This window comes from Lepisma saccharinum, chromosome 5 (assembly GCF_977018435.1).
Source record: "Lepisma saccharinum chromosome 5, izLepSacc3.1, whole genome shotgun sequence".
Lineage (NCBI taxonomy): Eukaryota > Metazoa > Arthropoda > Insecta > Zygentoma > Lepismatidae > Lepisma > Lepisma saccharinum.
In genome coordinates this window covers 2354084-2380381 of record NC_139233.1, presented here as the reverse complement: position 1 = coordinate 2380381, position 26298 = coordinate 2354084, and the positions used below count along the sequence as shown (strand labels likewise).

Sequence of the window (26298 nt, the reverse complement as noted above, 5' to 3'; positions counted from 1 at the left end):
AAATTTCTGCATATAGGGATGTACTTGGGTACATGTAATTTGTGCAGTAATAGGTGGAATTAAATGCCTTTCCAAATTTCAAAGATAGCATAATCAGACAGTAAATACTATGAATTGGTTTCAAGTTTAACTTTATTTGTAATACTTTTAAAAGTATTATGTGCTGGAATATATTTGTTTCTCCTCTAAAATACATTTAAAATATTCTACTTTATAGTTGTTACAAGCATTTAGGAACACCAAATAATGTGTTTAAAGGCTTGGAACAATGTAATCTGGAAGAAGAATTGTACAATACATACAGAATTTAAAATCTTGCCATTACACGTACCTAATATTTATATCTTCGTAGATTAAAATTGACACAAAAAGGATTTATATCTTTTGTTTTCATATCAGTATTTATAGTTTCAAAAAGTAAAAGTTGGTCTGTGAAATTACACCTAAGATTTCTAAACCTGTTTTGGTGTTACGTATTAAGAAGAAACAAATTTATTTGCATGCATTATGAACTTGCAATGAATATCCTTGCAAATTAGACTTATGCAGGTTTGTAGTGCTATATTGTGTCATCTTTGTTTAAATGTTCTTGAAGGTTCATGCAAAGTTATTGAAATGTTTTATCTTGGAAACCTACCTGAAAGAATGTGAAATATTTATTCAGTAACATTTACATGCATTGCAAATAGTAAGTTTTGTATTGATCTTTTACTTATGTTCAAAATAGGAAATATTAGTGAACAGCTGCATTAGGCTTAGCAACTTAAAAGTGCATTGTTGATCAAGACTTTCACTATCTTCTGATGCTATACATCATCCAATAAATAAGGTTTGCGTTGTCTTCTTGCAGTTGTTTTCATATTTACTGTAATGTCATTGCTTTTGTGATTCATATTTGTATTTTTAAACTTAAGAATTGGTATTTTTCTTAGTTTTTGTAAATTTTCTGGTAGTTTTGGCTAATTGTGACAATAAAGATTAGAGAGTAGGTTAGATAAATTGATATAGCAGATAATAGCAGTCTGAGACTTATGATGAGATTGTCAATTGATAACGTAACATTATTGGCCCTAAAGGCAGTCAAGAGTTAGATAATTGCATAAAAATTTAATACTATTATATTGTTAGCATTAAAAGTAGTGTGTTTGCAAATTAGACCCAGAATTGGAACTTTAGAGATGTCAAAAGAAATCAAAATTTCACCTGCTGTGTTTGCTTAAAATGTTTTTTTTAGTTTTCTTCACCCTTCAGCATGTATTTCTGTTTTGTGGTAATGTTTTTGGGGATGTATGTATGTAATATTGTTGTTGACAACATTATTTTAGGTTGAAGCACTTTGCCTCGTCAACTGTGCATCAACTCAAGCTGGTTGGATCGAGTGGGGATACCAGAAACTGAACGCTCGTCATCTACGCTCAAAAGGCATGACACAGGCTGTGCTGGATTACCTTATGTGGCATCATTTTGGCAAGGTAAGCTGAAGAGGTACATTGAATGCAAAATGCTGAAGATGTGATGATTATAAGGTGATCAGACTTCTCGCATTAACTAAATCAGTCGTGACTTGTGTTCAGTAGAGGTGATTGGGCTCCAAAACTAGAGGGGCAATGACATTTCACTTCCTGCCACTGCTTGTGGGCATGCAATTTCTGCAACAATACACCTTCTCTACTATTACGATAAACTATGGCATCGTTGGATTGAAATTATTTCACATTGCAATATCAACAATGTGCCATATTCAAATTTTCTTAAAATTTTGGAGTTTACCTGGAACTAATGCCCCCACTAGGGTGACCAGACGTCCTCTTTTATCCGGACATGTCCTCCTTTTCAGGGGTCTGTCCTGCATCCGGGCAGATTTTTCAGAAATCTGTAAATGTCCTCCTTTTTTGAAAAGAGTATATCATTGATCATAGCAAATGTGCTGCCTAGAGAATGCTCATTTAAGGCATTTCTTGGGGGCATGTTAAGAATTCGAGCTCCCCTAGCATCTTGGAACTCCAACATGGAGGATGGATGGCCCGTTCCTTTAAGAGTCTACAGACACGATACAAAAACGCATTGTGAGAATTTTTATTAAGTAATAGTTACTTTTATGAAATAACGAAGCGAAAGTGTACAATGATCTCGCAAGAAAATATCCAGCTTTTAACTGATGGAAGAAACAAATATGAGGTAAAGTGTAATGTGGTTGAAAGAGTGCTACTAATGTTAGCGGCATTAAAATCAAATTTCTTGTCCTAATCTAAACTACCTAAACTGTAACGAAGCCCGTTACATTTGCATTCATTCATGGGGATATTTCATTCTAATATCTAAGAATTGGAAAAGGAGCAAAATTCTGTGCCTGCAATGTATATGTTCTTGGTTGTGATTATGTTCGCCATGCATATAGCACCGTGCCATGAAGGCACATTTAGGGGATGTGGGGTGGGGGTCATATTCTCGATCTCTGTCATTTTGGAGGTAATGTGATCAACACCACTCTGACTGCCTTTACTGCCCAGGCACCCATAGATTTGAGGCTAGGTGAACCCCAAAGCCGCTCTATGTGAGGACAAGGCCGGAAAAATTCCGACCTTAGATCATCCACCCTGTGGGAATCAAACTGATTTTCCGCATGGTTGTCAGACACCCTACTGACTAGTTGTCATGTGCTAAATAATAGATTAAAACAGTGGTTCCCAAAGTGTGAGCCACGGTGTCGTGGCTAGTTTAAAGGTTCCAATAATTCACTAAAACGATATGAATTGTTTGAAATATGTGCTTATTTAGTACTTAGTTCCTGAATTTCAAATGTGTGTTTATTTCTTAACTTGAGGCAAGTAAATTTACCACATTAACTGAGCGTTGCAAGTGTTAGATAGGCTTATATTCTGACTTGGGAGCCGCGGCTAAATCTTGAAACGCTAAGGGTGCCGTGAAACGAAAAAGTTTGAACTCTGAAGGTATTGATGTCTTGAGTATACATACTTTTGTGAAAAATAGTTTTCCGTCCCCCTTTATTTTACAAGCAAGCGCAGCCACCTTTAGGAGACCTCTTCAGTGCCAGCTACTAAGCACAATGCAGTGGACTCTCTTTAATTTGATCTCCAAGGACACGAAAAAAGTTCGAATTATCTAGTAATCGAATTATCCAATAAGCAACTTTAAACATTTGATGCACGTTAGGGGTCCGAACAACAAAATATATTTATGGCATTAAATTATAGGTTAAGAACTGCTAACTGGTAGTGTGCAGTTATTATTATTAATAATTTTCATTTCAAAATAAAGAAAATAAATATGTAGCCCTTTTGTGTTCTATAACTTTTCCATCATTATATTTTAACAGGGCACAGAAGAAAGGAATCACGACCTTGTCCAAGTCTACAGGGAATATTTTGAACGACATGTCAATCCATCGAATCTTGCATTGTTCATCGACAGTTACATCCAAAGAACTGACTTAAATATCGTAAGAGAAACTGACCCGGTCCGTCGCCCAACTGCACGGACCTTGGAGATGGCAGTATTAAATGTGACGGGAGTCTTCAGCCCTCACGTTGACGACACGGTGACTTTCAACGGCCGACTTGATCCTACTAATTCTTCATGGATGAAGGTAATGCGACTTGTGTTGTTCAGTTGCTTTTGTTGTTAGTGTAAGTTTGCTGTACTGAAAAGGTGAAAATTTCTGTATCTCATGGGTTGTTTGATGAAATATCACCGTATTACACCATTCTGGTTCATTGACTGTCATGTCATTTACAATTGTTTGTCTTCGTCGTCATGCGTTGTTAATCTCTGGCATTGACTCAATACAGTTCCACACCTTGGTTGTGGGGTCTAAGGCGTCATGCTTTGGGCTTGGGCTGCAGAACGTGCTCCTGGGGTAAGCATCAAGACTTTTGTAAGATTTCGGCCTGTGTATGGAACCGGTGCCCCCCCCCCCACCATCACGAGGGAAATGGGGGCTACGAATGAGTAGCGTAACCCGGTCATGGAAACCTACAGCAATGACTGGGGGTTCCTCGTGCTGACCACACGTAACTGGTTGGATGATCTATCATCTCTGGTGAGAGAGAGTAGAATCAGGTGGGAGTGAGGTAGGCCTTGGCCCTCATGGGCTGTTATGTCACTGGGTTATTTACTCATTACAATCATTAATCAAATCTGTGCTTTCCAATGTAGTTAGTTTCTTTTTTAAATGTTGACTGTTTCTGAGCCAATAACAATACCAGTGTATTGATATCAGCCTATACAATTGCTATTGAAAAGTATTAATTCAAATTTAATCACGGATACTGACTGATACTTTCTACTTTCCATAACTTGCAAAATTATTACCCAACATTTTTGCAGTCTTAAGTATGCAGTAAAGTTTGCAAAATGTGTAGTTTTATGTAATTTTACACCAGTAGTGTCTGTTGGCAATATTTTTTTTACTATTCATCTAATAATGTTATTTTATGAATAGATCTATAAATTATTTTATCTTAATTATAAACATTTTATTATTAATTCTGAGCCACTTAGTCTCCCCTTCCCCTCCCGAAATATATTTTTAGATTCTAGATACGTGTCTGCTTCACTCGTAGATCTCGCTGAAAAACTCCTTTCTCTTTCAGATCCAAGATTGTGGTATGGTTCTTGAAGAACAGCCAGGAAAGGTTAGTGAGGCATTCAGGCTTTTCTTACAAGGCCAAGGATATGGTAAGTGGATGTCCAATCTTCCTACTATACCTGTTGTTTTCTAAAGAAGTATATAATGTTACTGTGTACATAGTCTGTCGCACATATGTTTTTTTAGGTAGCTTACTCCATATTTGTTTGTGATATACATTGTACGGAGTATGAATTTAAAGATAACACCAATTGCATTGTTTCCATACAATCATGGTGCATTGTGTAACCTTGTGACGTGTACAGAACATTAGATGCATGGATGGAAGTTGTGTTTTTAAGTTGTTGAAATCTGTAGATGGTTGGACCAGCATTGCGGAATAAGTGGTGAGGTACGATCAATGAGAGACTGCCCATTTTCTTTGCGAGGATGTAGATTTATCCATAAAAATGTGAAATGTATTTGTTTTTGCCTGTCCTTTTAGATTTTTATTCAATTTTATTTCCATGTGGATGGTCGAGAACATCAGAATTAACGTAACCTGCAATAGTCTACACCTATGTTTGTTTCACATATCTATGAATATTTTACAAAATTTACAGTACCACACAACTAAGATAAAGGACAGAACGAAATAATTGAACCAATGTTTCAAACCAAAGAACTACGGTTCTTCATGAAGGCTTCATATGCTTGAGAAGCATGATGTGGTAGAATTGATAAAATGCTTAATACATATGCAAGGCTGGTATGGCCAGCACAAAACTGATGTACTGAAAAGTTAATGTGAAAAATGGTGTCTCAACCAGAGTGAACATCCTCTGACCTTCATACAATTTAAAAAAACTTAGATTTTTGTGTAAGTTTGTAATGTCCATCACAGAGGTGCATTGCAACTTTGTTTTTGGTGAACTTTTTTCAGTATAATTTGGTGAACACAATAAGTTGTAAAATACTACCTTTTTGTGGACTAATTAATACATATTGACTATTGAAACTATTACAGATGGAAGGGTCATATTTCATGAACTGGAAGACTGGTTTAATACAATATAAATTAACCTGATAGATGAGTTCCTTCAAGAGTTTGAAACCAGTTAAATATTGATTCACCTGTTTTTGATTAGAATCCATAGAACACAACTTGATTACTAGGACCTAATTTTTACATAATTGAATACTTTTGTCTTTTCTATGTAAGAAGCAAAAATGACAAATGTCTGCAAATTAACAATGTTAAGAACAATACATGTATTGTTACATATTTTCCGTTTATCATTCGTATTTTTATGCAAAATGCAGTATTTGGGCCTTATCTCTAATTTTCATTGAGTAAATTTTGGGACAGTATTCAAAATATGGCTATCTAAAACTTTGTAACTTTTATCTGATTTTGACTGATCTGCCACGTCATCTCTTTTTCAAGAAAAAAAAAATACTGCCAGAACCAAGGTTCCATTTTTTACTTTGTTCGTCATCATTTCCATGTTTTTCAAATAATGCCTTCCGATTCTGAAAAGAGGTTAAGGTATTGACCCTCTTGAAATTTCAAATAAATCCACTCGAATGAAGGAAATGGAACAAAATAGATGAAAACTTCAAATTTTAAATAAATTCCAGGATAATTAGATTTTGCGAAGATTTTTGCCGGACTGTGAAAGACCAAAATGCTGGAAAAGTAGCAGCAGGTATCTGTAAATAATTCCAACTGATGCTTTCCAGTATTGAGACCACCGGTGTCAGCCAATACAGATACATCAGCTCAGCACTAATTTTTACATTAGGGACATTCCGTTGTCATAGTTGGGACACCCAGATTACATTTTTTATATTAAAGTAACTATTCTACTGATAGCAACATTTATCTTGCAGTTTCTGTGCATTGAATTATCAAACTAAACACTGTTGTTTTAAAAATAACTACCCTTAAAATAGAAGGGTAAGTCAATAAATAAGTTGCAAAATGGAATAGAAAGAAAAGTTGAAATAGTTACCTGATGAAATGTAGTGTATTTTTCAACGTAATCTCCATGAACATTAGGCACTTGTCCCAGCATTTCATGAGTCCCTCAAAGCCAGCAGCTGGTAACCTCCCGATGGACCTCCTCCATATCCTGGAACCGGTGACCACCCAGGTGATTCTTCAGTGGGCTGAAGAGATGAAAGTCTGATGGTGCCAAATCTGGACTGTAGGCTGGATGTTCCAGGGACCGTATGTGAGCCACTGTGGTATTGGCACTGTGTGGATGAGTGTTGTCATCCAACAGAAGAACTCCATGATGCTGGTTCGACCACGATTGACATGTTCCACCCAGTTGTAAACGGCTTTCCTGGATAAACATTTACCGTAAACAGGTATCATTTGCTGCGCAAGTCCACGGAAATCGAATTATGGTCTGTTGCTCACCACACGTACACTCGGCTAACACACCTGCCATCTTACCCACTCGAATGACTCACCGCCACTTGAGAACGTGACTACTAGCACCGTATACGATATACGGTGGTGCTGCCACCTACACCGACACTTGCGGAAAGGATCAGTGCAACAACTGATATTCATAAAACAATTTCACATTGCAGCAATGCGAAGATATTTCATTTTGCAGCTTATATATTGACTCCCCACGTACTTTCGAAGATTTATAGCCATGAGTGAACAATTTTGTGTCACGGGTGGGATAGATTAAAAAAACACTGCCTTTTTACTAAAGAAATTTATTTTAATTACTGGGAATTGTAAATTATGACAAATAAATTATTTAAGACAGAGAGAGAAGGTAATTTACCTTTGACTATTCTAGTGGAGTTGAGGGGGAAATGTAACAGTTGGAGAAATTAATTGCTTTTGTGTGTCACTGTTGGGACACTATACAAAAATCAAAGTAAATAAAAAAGTTAAAATAAACAAACAATATGTAAAATACATTCTACCTTCTAACTTAATTATGTGTAATACTTGCATTTCTATGCATCATGGCAACTATTTTTTTTTCTCGTGAACTGGGCATAACACGAAAAATCTAAGATATACGTTTGAAAGTGTATGGAATGTACTTTTAAAAGAAGCCACCAGATGGTGTGTGTGAACAACGGTGGAGTAATAAACATGCACACAAGTTCAGTCGGTGATTGAGAGCTTTCAAAAATGGAGGTTGTGAAGCAGGAGCAACGTTCGTTCGTTAAAACAGCAGTTCTCCACTGCAGAAATGCTGTACAGAGCTACGGGAAGCACTGGGTGTTCATGCCATGCCCTATGGAACAGTGGCAAGGTGGGTGGAGGCCTTCAAACGGGCCAGAGTGTCAACTGCCGATCTGTCTCTCGCAGTGGGCATCCTGTGTCCAAGGACAAAGATGTATGGGTAATGGTAATTGAACAGTGTTTACATGAGGACAGGTGCCATGCCTTAATAAAACACAAGTGGATAACCTGGGTGAATACTTTGAAGGTTGTTAAACAGTATAGTCTTGTGTATTTGTTGCCCATGCCACAATAAAACACTGTTGTCCACTGTCCTGTGTTCTGCCTCTTTCCTACGAGAGTCTCCCGCATCCAGACTTATCAGATGGCTTCATTTTAAGGTACATTCCATACTCTTTCAAATGTATATCTTAGATTTTCCGTGTTGTCCCCTGTTTGCGAGAAAAAAAAATAGTTGCCATGACTTATGACTTAACCCTCGTATTTTGTTCACATTTCAGTCATTAATTGTATATATATTTACATACTGACTACATAAAATTCCGGACCTTAGTGTTCACACAGTAAATGCAGCTCTGTCTAGTTTGCATTACATTCGTGTAGTCTATATCCTTAATGGAAATTGAGTTTTTAGGAAAATCTGGAATATCCTATAAGACGAAAGTTTACAATTATGACATATGGAGTGGTGATCTGTAAGAAAATGCAGTAGGCAGTCCTCATTGTATGCATGCAGAAAGCTGAGTAACAAATACATTTCATGCGTTGTACGTGATTGAAACACATCTTCTTCCATGAACATATCACTGTTATTTTCCTGTGTGAATCTTAGGAATCCAATGGCTATAATTAATGTGAAGTGCAAACTGTGTTGTTGTTTTTTGTTTTTTTTTTAGAAGAGAAGCAACTGTAGAGATCCTAATGTTTAGTAGTTGATAATCATAGTACAATGTAACTTTGTTAGGATGTTCTAGAAACCACTGTGTTTCTGGTGTTGTGAGAATTTGTTCTTTTAAGATGGATTGGTATTGCAAATCAATGGAGGAAGCTTGTTTTAATGAATATCAAAAGCAGCATACACCAGTAGCACAGTCTTCTGAGCACATCTGTAGTATGAAAGAATAAAATAGAATTGTAAATATTTTCAAACTAGTGAAAGAAAGATTGTGTTTCCAAACATATTGTAAGCAGTAACTGTCAGTTCTGGTGAAAGACTTTTAGAATGTAGATAAATCATGTTGAAACTGATTAGAACATGTTCAAAACTTTTATTTTCAATGTTTCCAAATGGAGAGCTACGTGGTATGTATGCTAAGCTTATTATGTCACCTTGCAACATAATTGAAGTCAGTTTTAGGCATATTTTAGCATGCTGTCGTAGCGTGTTTTTGTTGGCAATAGTACCCGCAGAAGCTTATATTTAATTTTTTTTCAGCAAAACATACAAAATTTGCGAAGATTCCTCTTACATTATCGTAGATATTTACTTGTTTTGCAAGTCTTTCCATTGTTGTATTACCTCGTCACCCCTTTGAAAATCTTATACTGTTTTCCATAATGTGCCCCATGTTTTTGCTTGTAAAAAATGGAATAATTCCTTTTCTGTATATGTTGCATGTGTTACGTACCCTGCAGTTTTTTCAAATGGCACTTTTTCCCAACTCATTGAATAACATTGATGCACCTATAATGTTTTAAGCATTATGTTACAAGTAAAACTTAAGTAATGCTCAAAGTGAGGCATTCGCGATTAAAATTATCAGATATGCCATCTGGTGAGATTTTCAGGAACTACTACTGTATGTAGGACACTGCTGTGTTGGTCATTCAAAGCATGGGGAATGTTAGAAAGAGTAACATCTACTGTTCAGCTTTTGGCTCTAAATCGTTTTATAGATCAGAACAAGTGAAACGTTTTTCATGTGTTGCCACCCCCTGGAATCAACAAGATGAAAGGGAGAACTGAAGCGATATGTTTGCAATTTTCTCCTGCCCCCCACCTTTTCAAGTAAAGGTCAATTTCTTTATTTTGAAATCATTTCCAAGAGCCCATTACAACATGAGGTGCAGATGAAACAGCACTGCTTTGAAGAACCAGTGCATATACATTAGTTTTGTCTGAGTTTTCTGTTATTTTTGCCTGTCATAATTAAATGCTTCATTCTCAGCACAGCTTCACCTTCGTTATAGTTCCCGATATTCACATTTTTGCAGTTTTTAAAAATATCGTGTAACTTAGTTTCTCCCATAACAGTCATGACCATGTGCTACTACTAATACTAACTGAATGTAAACATTGGACGTATCCTACATACAGTGACCATATAGGAAGTGACACTAGTGCTCGGGGGGGTAATTTAATGGCAAATAGCATTACTCAAACTACAAAAAATTGCATTAAGTATCCCCATCATCAGATTCATTGCCATCAGGTTAACAGTAAGTCTCTTGGAGTGGGAGGTTTTTGAGCATGTGCTTTTAAATTTGCAATGGTGCACAGAAATATTGTTTGAAGGAAAACTGTTTACCATAGACAATTGTGGTGGTTTCCCCCCCCCCCCCCTCAAAGTATCGTTCTCTTGTGGGAAGGGAAATTATGGTATCCCAAGAAAGCAGAATTAGAAGAAAACTTAAAATTTTTACTGAAAATTCCTATGTGAAGAGTCCCAGGGTCCCCTGCAATAAATTGAATTGAATAAAAAAAAAATCTGAAGTGTAGTACTCTTAGGATCCCACAACCATGCAAACTTTTGTGATACTAGTTCATTAGTTGATAGCAAGAAAATATTAATAGGATTACATTATACCAAGGTTGTTTAAGGTTCAGGAATCCATAAATTCTAATGAGTTCTGTAATAGGTCCGGAACTTTTTCTCGCCCAATTTAAACTGTCCAAATTGCCTATTGTTTCATTGCATATTGCCCATTTACGCTTGCTGATTTTCACTTCTGGAGCAGAATTGAATTTATTTACAATTCCTGGATCTTTAACAACCCTGGGGTTAAAATTCCCGGAACCCGTAAATTCTAATGGGTTCCGTAACAGGAGTGGAACCTTTTTTCTCGCACAATTTAGATGTGGTCCAAGTTGCATATTGTTTCATTTCAATACCAAAATTGGACCGTATTTAAATATATCCGAAAAAGGTTCTGGGACTGAATTGAAATATTTCAAAGGTCAAAAGGTTCAGAACCCATTTATGCTTGCTGATTTTCACCCCCAGACCAGAATTGAATTTTTATTTATAAGTACCTTAGCCTAGCCAGTAAGCCAGTGTCCTAGTGCACATTGTATGTACACTCCCTCAGTCTCAATAATGAACAATACTGTCTGTGTATGCCGTAAAGAGTAAGTTTGTCAACATGACTGATACCAGGTGTTGAATCTATTGATACTAGCTATTCATGAGAATTATACATCTTACCAACCTTGACTTGAATACTTCAGGTTTTACCATTATACTGATTTGTTTGTTACCTTAGTAACAATTTACAAAGTATTAAAAGTTCCCAGAATTCACTCGTGAAGTACTGTCCATATGGCTTTGTCCTTACTGGAAGCACATCAAAAATTCCTCTTTTGTTGTATTGGCTTCAATGTGTGCGATTGTTGGGACATTAATTGAGGAGTCCCATCTTGGGAGTAGTGAATGGCCAAATATAGCTGTTGCCAGATCAGGTAAGTAAGGTGGTTGTAGCACAAGTGGGAACATGCTTCTCCGCCAGGAACTTTGAAATTTGAAAGGCCTTCACTCGGCAGCCTCTGTCTCACACCTGAGACACACCACACTTGCCACAATGGTGCACCAGTCCTGGGAACTTTTTAATAATACCTCGTGTATTGTTTACGTCTCAAAAGAAGTTATTGCCCCTTGCATATACTTGGATTACTTTAGGAGTACATTAAAATTGCGAAAGTAATATTTACATCAGTTACCTACCTGTAAAATCTCTTCCTCTTTGCCTTGTGGCTTCATGAAATTAAGAATGAAAAGTTATAAACAATTATATATTCTTTTGAAATGAATTTCAAGTAAGTTAGTTGCATTTTGTGGCGTTTACATGGTGTAGTTTATTTACTTTCTGTTGTAATTTTTGTGACTGTAGCATGTTCTAATTTTGAATTGTCATTCTTTATTTTTTGGGTTTCAATATACTAAACTGGAGGTTAAAAATGCATGTAAGAACATGTGAAAAATTTGTGGTACATGTGTCTGTCGAGGTAACTTTAATGCTAAGGAATGAGTTGTTTACAGTGTAAACGGTTCTAGAATGAAACTATATTAATATAATTAGATATAGGCATGCACTTCTTGACTGATTTTCTTTGTTAGTGTTATATTGAGTGCTTATGTTATGTATTGTGCAGTTTTATGGACAGAGTATCAAATCGCGGGCAATTTACAGCATGTGGGAGGAATCCTTCTTTGTCCTGCACATTAAGCATGAATCAAAATGTTCTAAATAAGTGAAATTTGAGATAAAGATGAATTCAATTATTGAAATGTAACTTCAATTTAAGGTTGACAATGACCAGATATTCCCAAACATGGATGCCTTTGCTCCATTTAAGTCAAATGCTACTCAAGATAGCAAAACAATAGCTTATACTGACTCATATATTTTTTTGTGGCAACAATTAGTTGTCAATATTAATTAGATTTGAAGAAAAGTATAAAGTATGTGTTGTCACAAGAATATGCATGCTGGTTTTATGTAATGAAATTCTAATGTTTTCCAAACAGAAGTAATTAACCATGTTATTTAATGGTTAATTTTTATTTGGTTTGCAGTTTTGGGCTTCTCAAATAAGTACAGTGAAATTGTCCACTGCCACACTATTTATTTTTTATTTTTTATTATTATTTTTTTTTTTTGTACAGTGTTGGTTTAAGTGAAGCCAAGTATTCCGTCCATAACATTACCAGTAAAAAACCTGAAAAACTTAGATAAATCAATTTTCAATTGGGAAAGTCCTGGATAAGCGGGAAAAATATTCACAAACCTGGAAAGTTAAGCAGTTAATTGTTTTTGTATACTTCAAGATTATAGACTGAAATTACTCCAAGATGTTCATATTCAGCAGTGTGGAATTAAAAAATAAACTTGGTTCATCTGAATAGTATTCAAAGTTCAATACCAACACCCACTTTTTTGCAGTAGTTTTCTCTAGCTGTACGACAGCACTTTTTTTTTTAACACACACAAGAATAGTAACAAATAATTGTGTGCATTAACTAAAGAAATATTGATAAATGTGTGTTCCAACACACCATCATGTATTAATGTGCTGCAGTTCATCAGTACCTCACGATTAAAAATTTGTCTTGTCAAACTGAGTTATGAAGACTACCAGAATCCCCATCACCCAAAAGCTCTGCACATGTTAAAATATTATAAACTGGTCTAGAAATTAATTTTAAAACATGTGGGGAAAATCAGGGAATTTGGTTTGTCAGGAGGAGTGGGAATCATGAAATACTGGAAAATTTACATAAACATGTTTTTAAATTTTTTCAGATATATGTATAAATAAATTTTAAATGAATTTTTTAAAAAAAATATGTGAAAAAAATATATGTGAAATTCCTTCTTATATATTTGTTTCTCTTTCAAAGCTGTGAAGCTTGCTCGGAAGACCTCATCAGCTTCGGCAGAAGGTAATTCTAATTAAAAAAAAACTCATCATTCTCTGTCTGGAGAGCATACTTCCCCCATGTCGATGTAAGTGGCTGCTTCTTTCAGATTCTGTTCCAATCTTTCCTATGGTTTTGTGTCGCATGGCCTGAACTCGTGGGAACTCATGGTCTTTTCTGTCTTTTTTTTTCTCCCCTGGTAATGTGTGGTATATTGGAATGCTTGCATGCCCTTCAATGCAACTTACCTCTATTGTTTTATGTAGTGGTGTGCTTGGTTTGTTAACAGGGTTTTCACAACTGGTACTGAATTAGTCTCTGTAGAACTTTTTCAAGAAAACTGCTGTGTTTATAAAGAATGGTTGATTGATTTTAGCAATTCTTAAAATTCAGTTTCTTTTCATGCCAGAAAAGTTTGTATTTAAGATGCGGTTGGGCTTGTAGCTTGTGATTTTATTTGTTTGTAGTTTACATTGGAGCCTGCATCTGCTCATCCTTAGTATACAGGGTTATTCAAAAAGAAATTCACACTTTGAAATGATTGTGAATTTATTTTTGAATAACCTTGTACATACATCAACCAGTTTGCTGACAATCCAGAAAGGATTTGAAAGCTTGAGACCATTATTAGCTTCTTCTCGATGCCAGTTATGTGTTGTAGTAAAACAAAATTACTCTGATTGTAAAAGTTTTCAGTAAATATACTGGTATTTGAAGAATATTTAGGTGATTCAAGATCACAAGGCAACAAACGTTTCTGGTATTTGTTGACTTGTCAAAAATTATCCTCGGACCAACATCGAACAGTGCACAGCAGTTTTCTCTCTTCCAACTAATATTGAATAGTCTCTATATCCTTTCCAGCAGAATGTGTTTGTCATAATGGATTTCTTTGTATTTGGGATCCAATATAGTAGTGTGGTATGCTGGTGGGTTCTCTATGTAGTTATGTATCAGATATGTACAAATGTATATGTAGTATTAGATTTTCGTGTGTGTGCATGAGGTTTTAATGTGTTATCAAATATTGATTGGGTGATAGTTGAATATCTTGCATATGAAACTGAGATCTGTTTTGTTTTATGACTGGTTCCAAATTAAAGGAGGGCTGTCCCACCCACCTGCACTCCCTTTTCTGGTTTCAGTCGAGCCATGCACCCCACTCCGGCCTTCTATGGCAAAGTGGTAACATTGTCAGCTTGTAATCAAGGGGTCCCAGGTTCGAAACCCGATGAAGGCACACAGTGGTTCAGATCCCATTTTAAAAATTGTAGGTCCAGTCCCAATTAGCCTATCTGTGCATAAAAGTGGACTTTCAAAAATGGTTTCAATATTTTACATTTTACTTCATGGTGCAACAGCCCTCCGAAGGTGGCTTTATGATTGGATGATAGTGCAAGTCCCATCTGTCTGGCTTTTGAGCCCAGAGCCTGATACTTCTTAGTTTCAAATAGCTCCCCAATTGTTCCTACAATGTTGGACCAACTCAAGGTTCTCAATGGGACGCTTAGCATCAAAGATGGCAGCTGAGAGCCCAATTCTCAAATGTAGGCCAGTTTTGTTTGTTCTTAAGTATCGAGTAGCATCAAATATTTATATTTAAAATGATTGATTTGGTTTATTTTACTTCGCTTTTCTGCCACTTTTGGCTGATCGCAAATATGAGGATGAGTGGTGATATGATGAAGGGACACTCACAAAGAATATCCATGCCAAGATCAGAACCTGGAACCCCTGGCATAGTAGCATGCTATGCTAACCACTCTTGTCACAGAGATCGACTATATTTAAAATGTTTGTGTGTGTTTAGTTAAAAAATTGGATCATTAACAGTGTGAGCAGACCCACTATTGGGAACTACTGTGTTTAAAAAGATACTTTTAATCCTTAAAACACTTGTTTTGCTCAGAATGGAAGTCATCCTTTTTTAGTACTTATTTTTGGTTCATGCAGAGAACTTACTTCTGTTGTGGCCACGTTGCCTGCCAGACAATATATTGTCTCAGCCATAGGAACTTTTTGATATATTTTTATTCCTGTAAACCACATATGCAATGAGATTTGTCAGAGCACTCGCACACGAAAAGAGTTCTGATCCCTTAAGTTTTTTTTTTTTTTTTTCAATTTCGTGCTCAAAAGGCTAATCGGTTGATTACAAGATTACTCTGTTAGCCACTACACTATTGGGGCCCCTTGTTGCATTTTCATGATGCAGTTGACAAATTTGTAATATTTTTTAGACATGTTTCCTCTCCTATTTAGAAATACAGTACAATAACAAGGGGCAAGAAACAAAATTTTCGAGGAACCTCCTGTGCAGCAGAAATTACTTGCTTACAAATTATTATTAATTTTTTACAATAATATACACAATATATTTAAATTAGTACTTGTGATTCTAGTCTTTCTACTTCAAGGAAGTCTTGCAACTTATTAATGTTGTCATTTCCCCACTATTAAAAAAAATGAGATAATGCTGGAAGAATTAAAGATATATTGCATTTTTATAATGCAGGTGGCACCAGATTCTGCTGCTTTTATAACTAATGCAGTTCTGTCCATACAAATGTAATTGCACAATTTTGAAGTGTTGCTTTCATTTCTTCCCATGCTTCCACATGTACGTTGCAATTGTTTTTTTTCCACCACTTTCATCTTCATGAGGATGCTTTTGTAGTCTCTTTAAGTGTGGGGTTTAAGCAAATCCCCACAGAAAAGAAGTTGTGGTAGGCTGGTTAAAAGACCTTTCCCCATGGCATAGTGATTATGTAGTCACCTTGTAATTAAGGGGTCCCAGATTTAATACCTGATGGAGGCACATAGTGGTTTAGATCCCACTTTAAAAACTGTAGGTCCAGTCACAAATTGAACACAGTCAGAATCCTTACACAATTGACTCTTCTCGTTATACAGTAAACCCTCGTTAACACGAATCCCAAGAGACTGAAAAATCAAGAGTTCGTATTAAAAAAAATTGTGCTAACCGGGGACTCAACTTTTATTTATTTATTTATTTTACCTAAAGTTTCAGATACAGTACTGAATGACCATTTTACACTGAAACAGTAACAGCAGGAAAATAACAACAACAACGAAGATGGCACTGAAAACAAATCAAAATTATACATATATCGTTAAAAATTTTCTAAAACTTTCTTCTGGCAAGAATATGTCCACATTTGGAGGCAGGTTATTATATGAATGAGGAAGCCTGTAGAAAAGAGACCGCTGTAGAAGGGAGAGCCTTGTGGTGGGATTGTGGAAGAGCTTAACGTTGCGGGTTGGCCGTGTGGGAACACGTAGATGAAATTTGTTGAACAGAAATTCGGATTTAATTTTACCATTCATGATTTTGTGCAAGAATTTCATGTCTGCTAATTCGTGACAACGACAGAAAAAAAAATTATGAAAAACTTGTGAAAGTTCCTGTTAAATGAGATCTAATGACGCAACGGATTAAAAAACAGTTCGTAATTCGTGGTAACCAAAATTTGCATTAACCAATAAAACTTTCTATAAGATATAATGTGTCCCTGCCGGGACCAACATTTTGTTTTAACAGAGTATTCATCTTAAGGAAGTTTGTGTTAACGAGGATTTACTGTAGTTTACACCATTGTTAAGGCATTTCAAGACACACAGGTTTCTCTTGTTAGACTTGACAAGTGACTATCTCAAGAAGTAGCTTTTGGTGTAAGGTTTCTGACTGATAAAAGTTGTAATGAATATGTCACAGTCTACCATGCTTTATTTGCTGGATACCTCTCGTATATAAATTAAGGGTGACTTGACACTAATACTTCAACATTTAAATGTATTTTTTTTCAATGCTAATCTACCAGTGTGTTTTGAAGAAATATTTGTGGATGTCTTGAGAAGCAGTCATATAAAGTAACTCCAATTTGTGAACAACATTTTTGACATAAAATTGAAAATAATAATAATATTGTAAAATTCAGAATATTTGCTATCCATCTTCTCACCCTCAATGTTTGTAGGAGGGATATTCAGAAAATAACATGGTGCAAGAATATTCTTTCAATGCAGCTCTTTGGTAATGATTGTTGATTTGGCTTGTATAGCCAAATGTATTTCACATCGGCTGTAACATTTTGTATCAAGACTTTTCAAATTATTTTTTTTATAGTATGGCTTACGTATCGCTCTCTTGGCATTGTTAAGGTCCTATATTGGACAAGATAATCTAATCGCAACAATTCTTACCAACTGTTGCACTGAAATATTAATCTAGAATTTGGAGATTGTTTTTAATCCGTAAATAGCATTTGTAGTACTGCACTCTGCTGTGGGAATCTCTGGGGCAAGGGAAGAGGTCTCAACCAATGAGAGGGTGAGTGAGTACATGTCGGAGAAAATGCCGTTGCAGCAACCAGCCGTTTGCACTGATTTGTTCCACCTACTCACTTCCTCCCCTTTTCTACCATTATGTGCAACCTTGCTCCACAGATTCCCAAGACAGAGTGCAACTGCTCTTGCTAAGTAATTTTAACAAGTACGTTCTTTTTCTGTAATTTATGGTACGGTGGAATTGAAACTTTTTTACCCTTAATGCAATTGTACTTTAAGACGTAGTTGCAATTAGTTATTTAATTGCTTCTTTCTCATTTAGCTTAAGTATTTGCTACAAGCTGTGAAGCATGATTTATGTGAATGTTTAGATTTTGTAAACTTTCTTACAACTACATTAGATATAAATCATACCTCGTTACTTGTATTCTGTAAAGCCTGCTGTACTAACAATATCAGTATAGAGATGTGTGGAATTCCAAAACTTCAATACATAAGATTCTTGATTTTGATTTCCTGAACGCTTAGCAGTGTTCAGTTTTCAATATCGCAGGGTGTTTTGAAAGCCATACAATCGTGAAAAGTGTAAGAAATGTTTGAACGCCGGTTTGAACTCAGATCATGTAAGAAATTAGAGGTCGACCAGACCATCAAATTTGAAATGCTAGTTTCCTTAATATATCCAATTTCCCGTTCACTTGTGCAGGAGACTCCAGCAAGATTTTAAATTAGAAATTGCCAGAGCTATAAAATTACAGCTCAAGGGAATATAAATTAACTCAATTGAAAGTTAAAGATCCTGGTAATGTAACATGTTTTTTTTATTGCCCTGTTTGTCTACCTGTAAAAAATAATCATTTAATTACAACTTAAAAGTATTTTTATCAATCAAGAAATGATAACAAAAATTAATCAATCAACTTTTTGAAATTTTGACAAATGGCTTCATGGCTTGCAGAATTTGGCAATCTCTGTTATAAGCAAAACACAATGTAAACACACAGTAAAATTCTGAGAAGTTTGTAAGTTGCAAGCATCAAGTCTCCATGTCTTGACAACAATGAACCACGTTCCGCACATCTCTAGTTATAACTACAAAAATATCAACGAAACTGTCACGTTTCTGTTTAAATGTATCAAAATGAATGTTGCTAAAGTGAATTAGAATATTATACTCATTGTGTTCCTTGTTTTTGCAGTTCCATATCTTTCTCGTGAAAAAATAGAGGCAATTCGTAGAGCTGCTTCTATGGATGTATGTCAGAACCCCAGCCCTGCAATTAACATAACAGAGAACCCCATTTCTGACACCGCCGTGTGTTAAGATCCAACAATAGGAGCAGGATGCTCTGTTATGAATTCAATGTATGTTGCATGCATTGCACTATTGTTGACAAAGAACTGTTAAAGCTTAATTATTTCGGTCACCTTTTTGCCCTTCCCGGAGAAAGTACGTAATTCTAGTTAATTTTTTTTCTATGTGCAAATCAATCACTTATGACAGTTGTATTTATATATACAAGTTATGTATTAGACTTGAGAAGGCTTTGTATGTAAATAGATAGCACCATGGTTATGAAATTTAAAAAAAAAAAATAATAAATGATTGGTTATTGTTGTACATGGAACAATTACTGCATGTACTGAAATTGTGTAAAATACATGTGCTTGTGTAATGAGACTATACGTTAACATTAGATGAGTTTGATTCAGATTGCTTGAAATTCAGTGCGCACAATTTATTTCGGTCTATTTTTAGTTTCTAGTCACAGCAAAGCATATACATCCGAGGATACCAGTGAATGTTATGGTTACGTTACTAGTGTTTTTGTAGGTGTTAGAACAGAATTTTACCTTTACGATTAAAATTAATGAATTTATTGCAGTGAAATTTTACATTTAAGTGGCGATCTTGTAATCTCATTATACTTACATGGTTAGGAGACGATGCTCTTGCACCGAGCATACAGTAACTGTATAGGAGTTTAAGAAAAATGTATGTAAGTGTACATATTCATGTATTGTTCTGTTAACTATAAATATCAATGCCGAATAGAAGGGTTTTGCAGCCAAATATGTTAAGCATTTTATTATTTTTTCTATGGAATGTGCCTGCTACATCGGTAGCTTCTATAACATATAAGCTTGTAGAAAAGAAATGAATTATTTTTAGTTGTATAAAAAAGAAGTGTTGAAATAAATTTTACATGTAAACTGTATTTCTCTTCAACAAATTGTGATGTTAGGAAATAGTATGGAGAGATCCTCACTAGAGTTGAGAGGAATGAGATATGCATGAAAATATTTTCATAATGTAACACTGACATTTGTATTTATAATTTTAATCAACTTGTGTTTTTGTAAAGTTGATAGCACTCTTTAATCCTTGACGGTGGTGGGGTGAGACCAGTGATGTGCGTCTACGCGTAAACAACAATAGTCTACATTCTACATGTAGATGACGTAATCTATGTAAACAACATGGCGAAAGGTGATAACTTAGCAAAGGGCGCCGTGGAATTAAAAGAAAATTATACTGCGTATCAGTTGCTGATGTGTGAAGATAACTTTTCATACTCTTTCTTCCAAATTCGAACAATTTCTCACCTAGGAAGAAACCTAATATAGGAAATATTCTAGTGTTTTGTGGGGAAAAGACCACTCTTGCCTGAAGACTGCCATCTGTTGTTGTTGTTTTTTTGCATAATATTTATCTTCTTCCATAGTTGATAATAGAAGAGAAGATACACTTTGTTGTAAATAGGATTCTTTTCATTTCGTTAGGAACCAATATAGTTGAAAGTCACTTTCATTTCATGAAACCCTTGAAAATTAATTTTAACGCACTTTAGATTGTCTACGTAGTCTATTTAGACTACAACCCAATGTAATCTACGCGTAGATTACGTGTAGACGTAAACTTATAGCCTACAGCACATCACTGGGTGAGACACACATTTTTCTTTCTACACTCTTTTCTCACTTGCTCTCTCTTTACTCCCCATTCTCCAACTCCGTTCTCTCTCCGAGGTAGAGGAGAGAAAGAACTCTTCTTTCCTCTCTATTCACTCCCCCTTTTTCCTCTATTAAAGTGGAAAGCTGAAGAGGAGGGGAAAGATGAGACAACTGATGGATAAGAAAAAGAATGGAGAGAGGAAAGAGAAAACGAAAGGGAGACAAGAGAATTCTCCCTCTTCCCTTTGATAGCTGAGAAACTGAGAAGAGGGATTATTGAGAAGATAGATGAAGAGGAGAAAGGAAAAACTTCTTTTCCCTCTTTCTCATCTGTTATCGGGGAAAGATATTCTACAATGGGAGGAAAGTAAGGCTGCACTGCATGAAATGCATAGACTGTTATTAAAACTTCTGTGAGGCTTTGTGTACTTCTTTTCCGTATTTTGCAAATTAGGAACTACACATTAACATGGAAATATTTTTATGTAAGTTTTAGAGCCGTTTGGTACAAATTGCTTACGTTGATTCCAGATTAAACAACTAAATTCCCGTTGGCTGCTGACGAAGCAATAAAATTCCCGAACACCTTGACTGCCTCAAATGTTTCTCTCACCACACTTTTGATTCTATCTGGAGGAAGGTCGAAGCCCAAATCGCCACCTCCAGGCAGCTCCATGGTGTAGGAGTACTTGATCCCAGCTTTGGCTTTTGCCCAGTCATCACCTCCTCCACCTGCAGGCGCTGTAAAGCAGAGAAAGTCAACTAGAAAAGTTTGTCCAATAAATAGAAAAAAAAACATACCAATTAGAGCTAAGGTGAGCAAATACTGATGCTTGAAAATTGTAATAATTAAAAGCCGTTCAAAATATTGATTAATTTTAGTTTGTAAGTATTTCACAAATTATATGCATCAATGTACCAAGAGTTTTACTTTAAAAAACACAAGAATTACATCAGCATATTAAAATACCTCTTATATAACCACAAAATCCAGTTTTCACACAAAACTGGTACAAAATAAGCTTTAGATAATTAGACTCTGTGAAAGTAAGTGTGTGACAGCATTTTTACAAAACCATGAAAGCTCAAAATGCCGGAAATTCCAACTGATATTAATGTACTCTTACTAGCTTATTAATTTTCCAATGCAATTTTTTGGCAGTCTATTTTCCTAGCCTTCTGTGTGCTCTTTCATAACTATACTAGAGATCCTTAAATATGTACTTCCCGAGTAAGTGGATTTGATACTTGACTTTTGGTCCTAAACCCAGATCAGAGTACTTTTTTTTTTATTCAGGTACCCAGTAAGTTGCTAAAGTTTTGTTGCTGTTGAGTTTTGCAGCTTTAAGTCCATTTTACACACAGTAAGGCTAATTGTGACTGGACCTACAGTTCAAAGTGGAATCCATACCACTATGTGCCTCCACCAGATATCGGACCTGGGACCCGTTGATTACAAGGCTATGATGTTACCACTATGCCATCATGGAGGTCCCTTGGTATAGTGCACCTTCTCCTACTGGTATAGTGATATGCATAAGTATTACCAAGCAAATTGTCCAACACCATATTAATGATCTTTATTTTACCCAATGAGAGCATCAAGAATTGAAACAGAACACCAAATAAGCTGCTGACAAACAACCTCTGCACAAGCATACATAAAAATCTATTCCTTAACCTTTAACGGACGAAGCCTTGTCCTCTGCAGACAGGACCTTCTCAAGCACACACTTTTGGTTTTTTCTTAAAGACAGGGCTTTTAGCAGAGGTAAAATTTATACATTGTGCTTCCTAATAATGAGTATTAAAGGAAGAAAGTAGAAAAAGAAAATCAAAATTTAAAAAAAAAATGCTCCTGTGGCCCTCACAATAGACTGAGGTACATTACTACAACCATGCAAAGTTTTGATGAATAAGAATGTATAAGGACTCCCCAGTGGCATAGTGGTTATGTCGTTGCCTTGTAATCAAAGGGTCCCACCAGGTTTGATCTCGGTGGGGCACATTGCACAGTGGTTTGGATCCCACATTAAACTGTAGGTGCAGTCCCAATTAGCCTTACTGTGCATAAAGTGGACTTAAATAAGTGTGGCAGTGTTGCCAGCCTACAGAAACAGTTTCTAGAATTGATATATGATTTTGTAATTTGAGTATGTCATACCTTTAGAGGTATACTAACGAACACAAAAGACAGAATTGAAATATCATGTGTGGCATGGTGGGAGAAATATCTCCCATCCCTCCACTAAAGGTTAAAAACATAGGATCCAAGAAAAAAAATATTAAAAATATTCATGCACAATACTTATGCTTCCCACTGTACATTTGCTGCTACTAGACAACTTGAGTCGTCTTGGCATGAACATAGCGATTCCTCCTTTTGTGTGTGTTGCTAGAGCTCATGTTGCCCAGGAGTGCACCCAAAGTTTAACACTGCAGGACACATGGGGTCTGTGCAGATAAAAATATGGCAACAGTTTCCTGAACGAGGCTGACGTTTCAGGAATTCTTGTACATCTGCTCGATCTATAGTTTATCATAATGTGCAGTTGTCACAAACTTTGGTGATGTTCATGTAGCATTGTTTCTATTCATGCAGTACCACAGCTGTTTATTTCTTTCAATTACTGTTTTAGTTTGATATAACTTCTATTGGTGTTCGGATGATTTCAATCCAGTGTGGTCTCCCGTTGGTGTAGTGGTAACATCATCGCCTTGTAACCAAGGGATCTGGGTTCAATACCTGGTGGAGGCACACACTGGTTCATATCCCACTTGAAACTGTAGGTCCAGTCCCGATTAGCCTATCTGTACTCCAGTGCAGTGTATTGCAAAGTAAATTAAAATCAATCATCCCATATACATTATAATAATATTTGGTTAATACACTCACCAAGAAGTTCACATGGAGACCCAACTGTGTAATTGGTCCCAGCAAAGTTATACAAGGCATTTGCTGCTTGCCTTGCAAGTTCAGCCTAAAAAAAATTGAACATTATTTACACGTTAAAAAATTATCCAGCAGGGAGGGGGTTATTTTTAAAAAAAAATGACCATAAATTAAACCACCACAAAATAAGGTGTGTGAAGGAAATTTTGGGGGAGAGGTGGATAAATAACTGCAATAAAGTGAATCTCAAAAATTTCCACGTGAAATTGCTTTTAAATCCAGCATCCCTCAAAACATAAGTGAGGTTTGATGTTACTTCTTCATTTTCTTCAGAAAATAGTAATAAAAGGCAACGAATAACAAAATGGCAGATCTTGCACTAGGTTAAAAGCAGTGTTAATTGAATTAAATCACTCTAAATAAATAATTTATAAAATAATGTACATAAGGATTTTGTAGATGAAAGTACATTAACCTCATAAAATGGGGATTATTCGGTTCTAAGATAGCAAAATAGAGGAAATAAAATATATGTACTGATGGTGTGAAGTTCATACGAACGGAAATGTAAACACAGGATTTCTCTCCAAATTTCAGCTACGAAGACTAAAAAAATATTGAAGTTAATATTTTAAGTTACAATTACAGAGTACATCCAGAATATTTTATTTTCACTGGAAGAAAAATTACTGAAATAATTATTAGTTTCATTAACAAACTCCACAAACATTTCCATAGTAGTTACAGTATCAGAAACAGAAAAATGTATTATTTAATTAAACTGTTCAAATATTTTACAGGGACGTTTACTAGAAAAAGCCTTTCTGTAAAAAACATATCTATGTTCATGGTGCCAAAAACCATACAAGCAATTTTAAGCATTTTTTTTAAAAAAAAAAAAAGATTTAAATAAAAAAAATCTACAAAAATTATTTTTAAATAAAAATCATGTTTTTATCCACCCTGATTAAACGTTTCTTGTAGAAATATAGGAGTAAAATTATTGGCAGTTACCCAGTGCACTTATTTTATCTGATATCAATCAAGTACAGATTATTCTGCCCTTACCAAATATATGCAATGATTTATATTCTTGGTGTGTGATTCTGTACTTTCTTTTAATGTTACTATTGCTCAGAAATCTAAATTATATTTTTGAGGGGAAAAAAATAAAAATAATATGGAGACCAGTAAAAGAAAGAAATGTGAAAACAAAGGTAAAAAATTGTATCGTCTTTTTAAAGATCCCTGTATAGAAATTTATAAATACTGGATTGGACAGGCCATATACAGGGTGGGCCATATTGGTGGATTACATTTTATTTTGTAATTTCAGAGTAGGAATATTCTATCATGTTTCATTTTGCCCTGTGGACTCCTGTCGAAATTGCTTATGGTGTGGAACGAAGACTAAGCATTATAATGACATGTTAATAATCTTCATTCTTGAAATGAGGCAGCGCGATCTTCCACAAATGTGAATGCAACAAGATGATGCCACTAGTCATACAGGAATAATGCCAATGAGAAACCTTAGACAACATTTCCCTGGGAATCTCATTTACTGATATCAATTGGTCCACATCATTAGATCTAGCATCACTGGACTATTACCTGTGGCATTACTAAAACTGAAGGATGTAAGCCAGAAGACTCCAAACGATTCCTGAGCTGAAGGAAAATATCCGAAGGAAGATAGAGGCCATTCCGGTAGGCTTGCTGCACCACAGCATGGAGAGAATATAACTCTTCGAGGTGGTACTCATCTACGGGATGTTATATTCAAATGATGAACAGCGCTGTGAACTCCTGTATGTGGGTTATGTATCACACACAGTGATTATACAGGGTGTCTACCAGTCAAGAAAGTCATGAAAGTCGAAATCAAGTAGCAGGTCAAGAAGTCAAGAAATTATAATTATGGTCAAGAATTTTTGCTATCACAATGATTGATTGATTGATTTATTGTATTTTACTTTTCTGCCCCTTTGGCTAATTGCAAACATGAGGATGAATGGTGGTCATGAAGAAACAACCAAATATATAGGGATGACTGCCAAATGCAGTTCAGGATGCATTAATACATAAAGCAAATCTAATTTTCTTCAGTTTTTATCTTAACTGCCCTTTTGGTAGTAGTTTCTGCTTAAATAAATATTTATTTTCTTAATTGATAATTTTCAACTTTACCTACGTAAGGATCATATAAATAAAGGTTAAGAAAAACTGAAAATGGTGAAAAAGTCAAGAATTTTGAATTTGTCATTTTGATAGACACCCTGTTATAGTAAATGTACATGTTTCATTCCTAGTAATGTGCATTTGAAATGTGTTCCATCAATAAGGTCCACCCTGTACAAAGGATGGAACAAAGAAAATAGCAAATTGTACAATCATACAATAGGAAGATCCCAAGGGAAACCAGGAGAAGATGGATGGCAGTGGAAGTCGCAAACTGGAGGAAGAAAGCAGAGATGCATAGAGGGGCTACAAGGGAGGCCAGGGCTTGATATCGGCCGTAGGTGCCATAGACTAAGATGAACCTAGAGTATGAAATATTTTTATAAAAACTATTAGGTATCAGAAATAAGTGTAGAAAACTTACCACTTGAACAATGTCTGCTGGAGGCTGGCACGTAAATGCAAACGAATGCAGAACAAACTGGAAAACAAAGAAAAATGAGAAATAGGATTG

At 35.5% G+C, this 26298-nt stretch overlaps 2 protein-coding genes across 8 annotated transcripts in view; one reads left to right on the top strand and one right to left on the bottom strand.

Moving 5' to 3' along the window:
• The window catches only part of MESK2 (misexpression suppressor of KSR 2), a 162555-nt gene extending 142581 nt beyond the window's left edge, over positions 1-19974 (top strand). For 5 of the 7 annotated variants that reach the window (XM_083121975.1, XM_083121972.1, XM_083121976.1 and 2 more), the window contains 5 exons: positions 1326-1472; positions 3338-3607; positions 4614-4698; positions 13430-13471; positions 18955-19974. In XM_083121975.1, coding sequence (XP_082978101.1) covers positions 1326-1472; positions 3338-3607; positions 4614-4698; positions 13430-13471; positions 18955-19079 — 669 coding nt within the window. In that variant the 3' untranslated portion in view covers positions 19080-19974. Of the gene's footprint in view, positions 1-1325; positions 1473-3337; positions 3608-4613; positions 4699-13429; positions 13536-18954 lie in introns of all 7 variants that reach the window. The other 2 variants (XR_014441668.1, XM_083121974.1) reach the window with 2 other exon arrangements.
• A 1200-nt stretch (positions 19975-21174) lies between these two features.
• LOC145987603 (carboxypeptidase B-like) overlaps positions 21175-26298 on the bottom strand; it is a 69922-nt gene continuing 64798 nt past the window's right edge. Inside the window, exons 8-10 of the mRNA XM_083121970.1 lie at positions 26209-26265; positions 23607-23691; positions 21175-21451 (exon numbers count right to left, since the gene is read on the bottom strand). Coding sequence (XP_082978096.1) covers positions 21243-21451; positions 23607-23691; positions 26209-26265 — 351 coding nt within the window. The 3' untranslated portion in view covers positions 21175-21242. The remainder of the gene's footprint in view (positions 21452-23606; positions 23692-26208; positions 26266-26298) is intronic.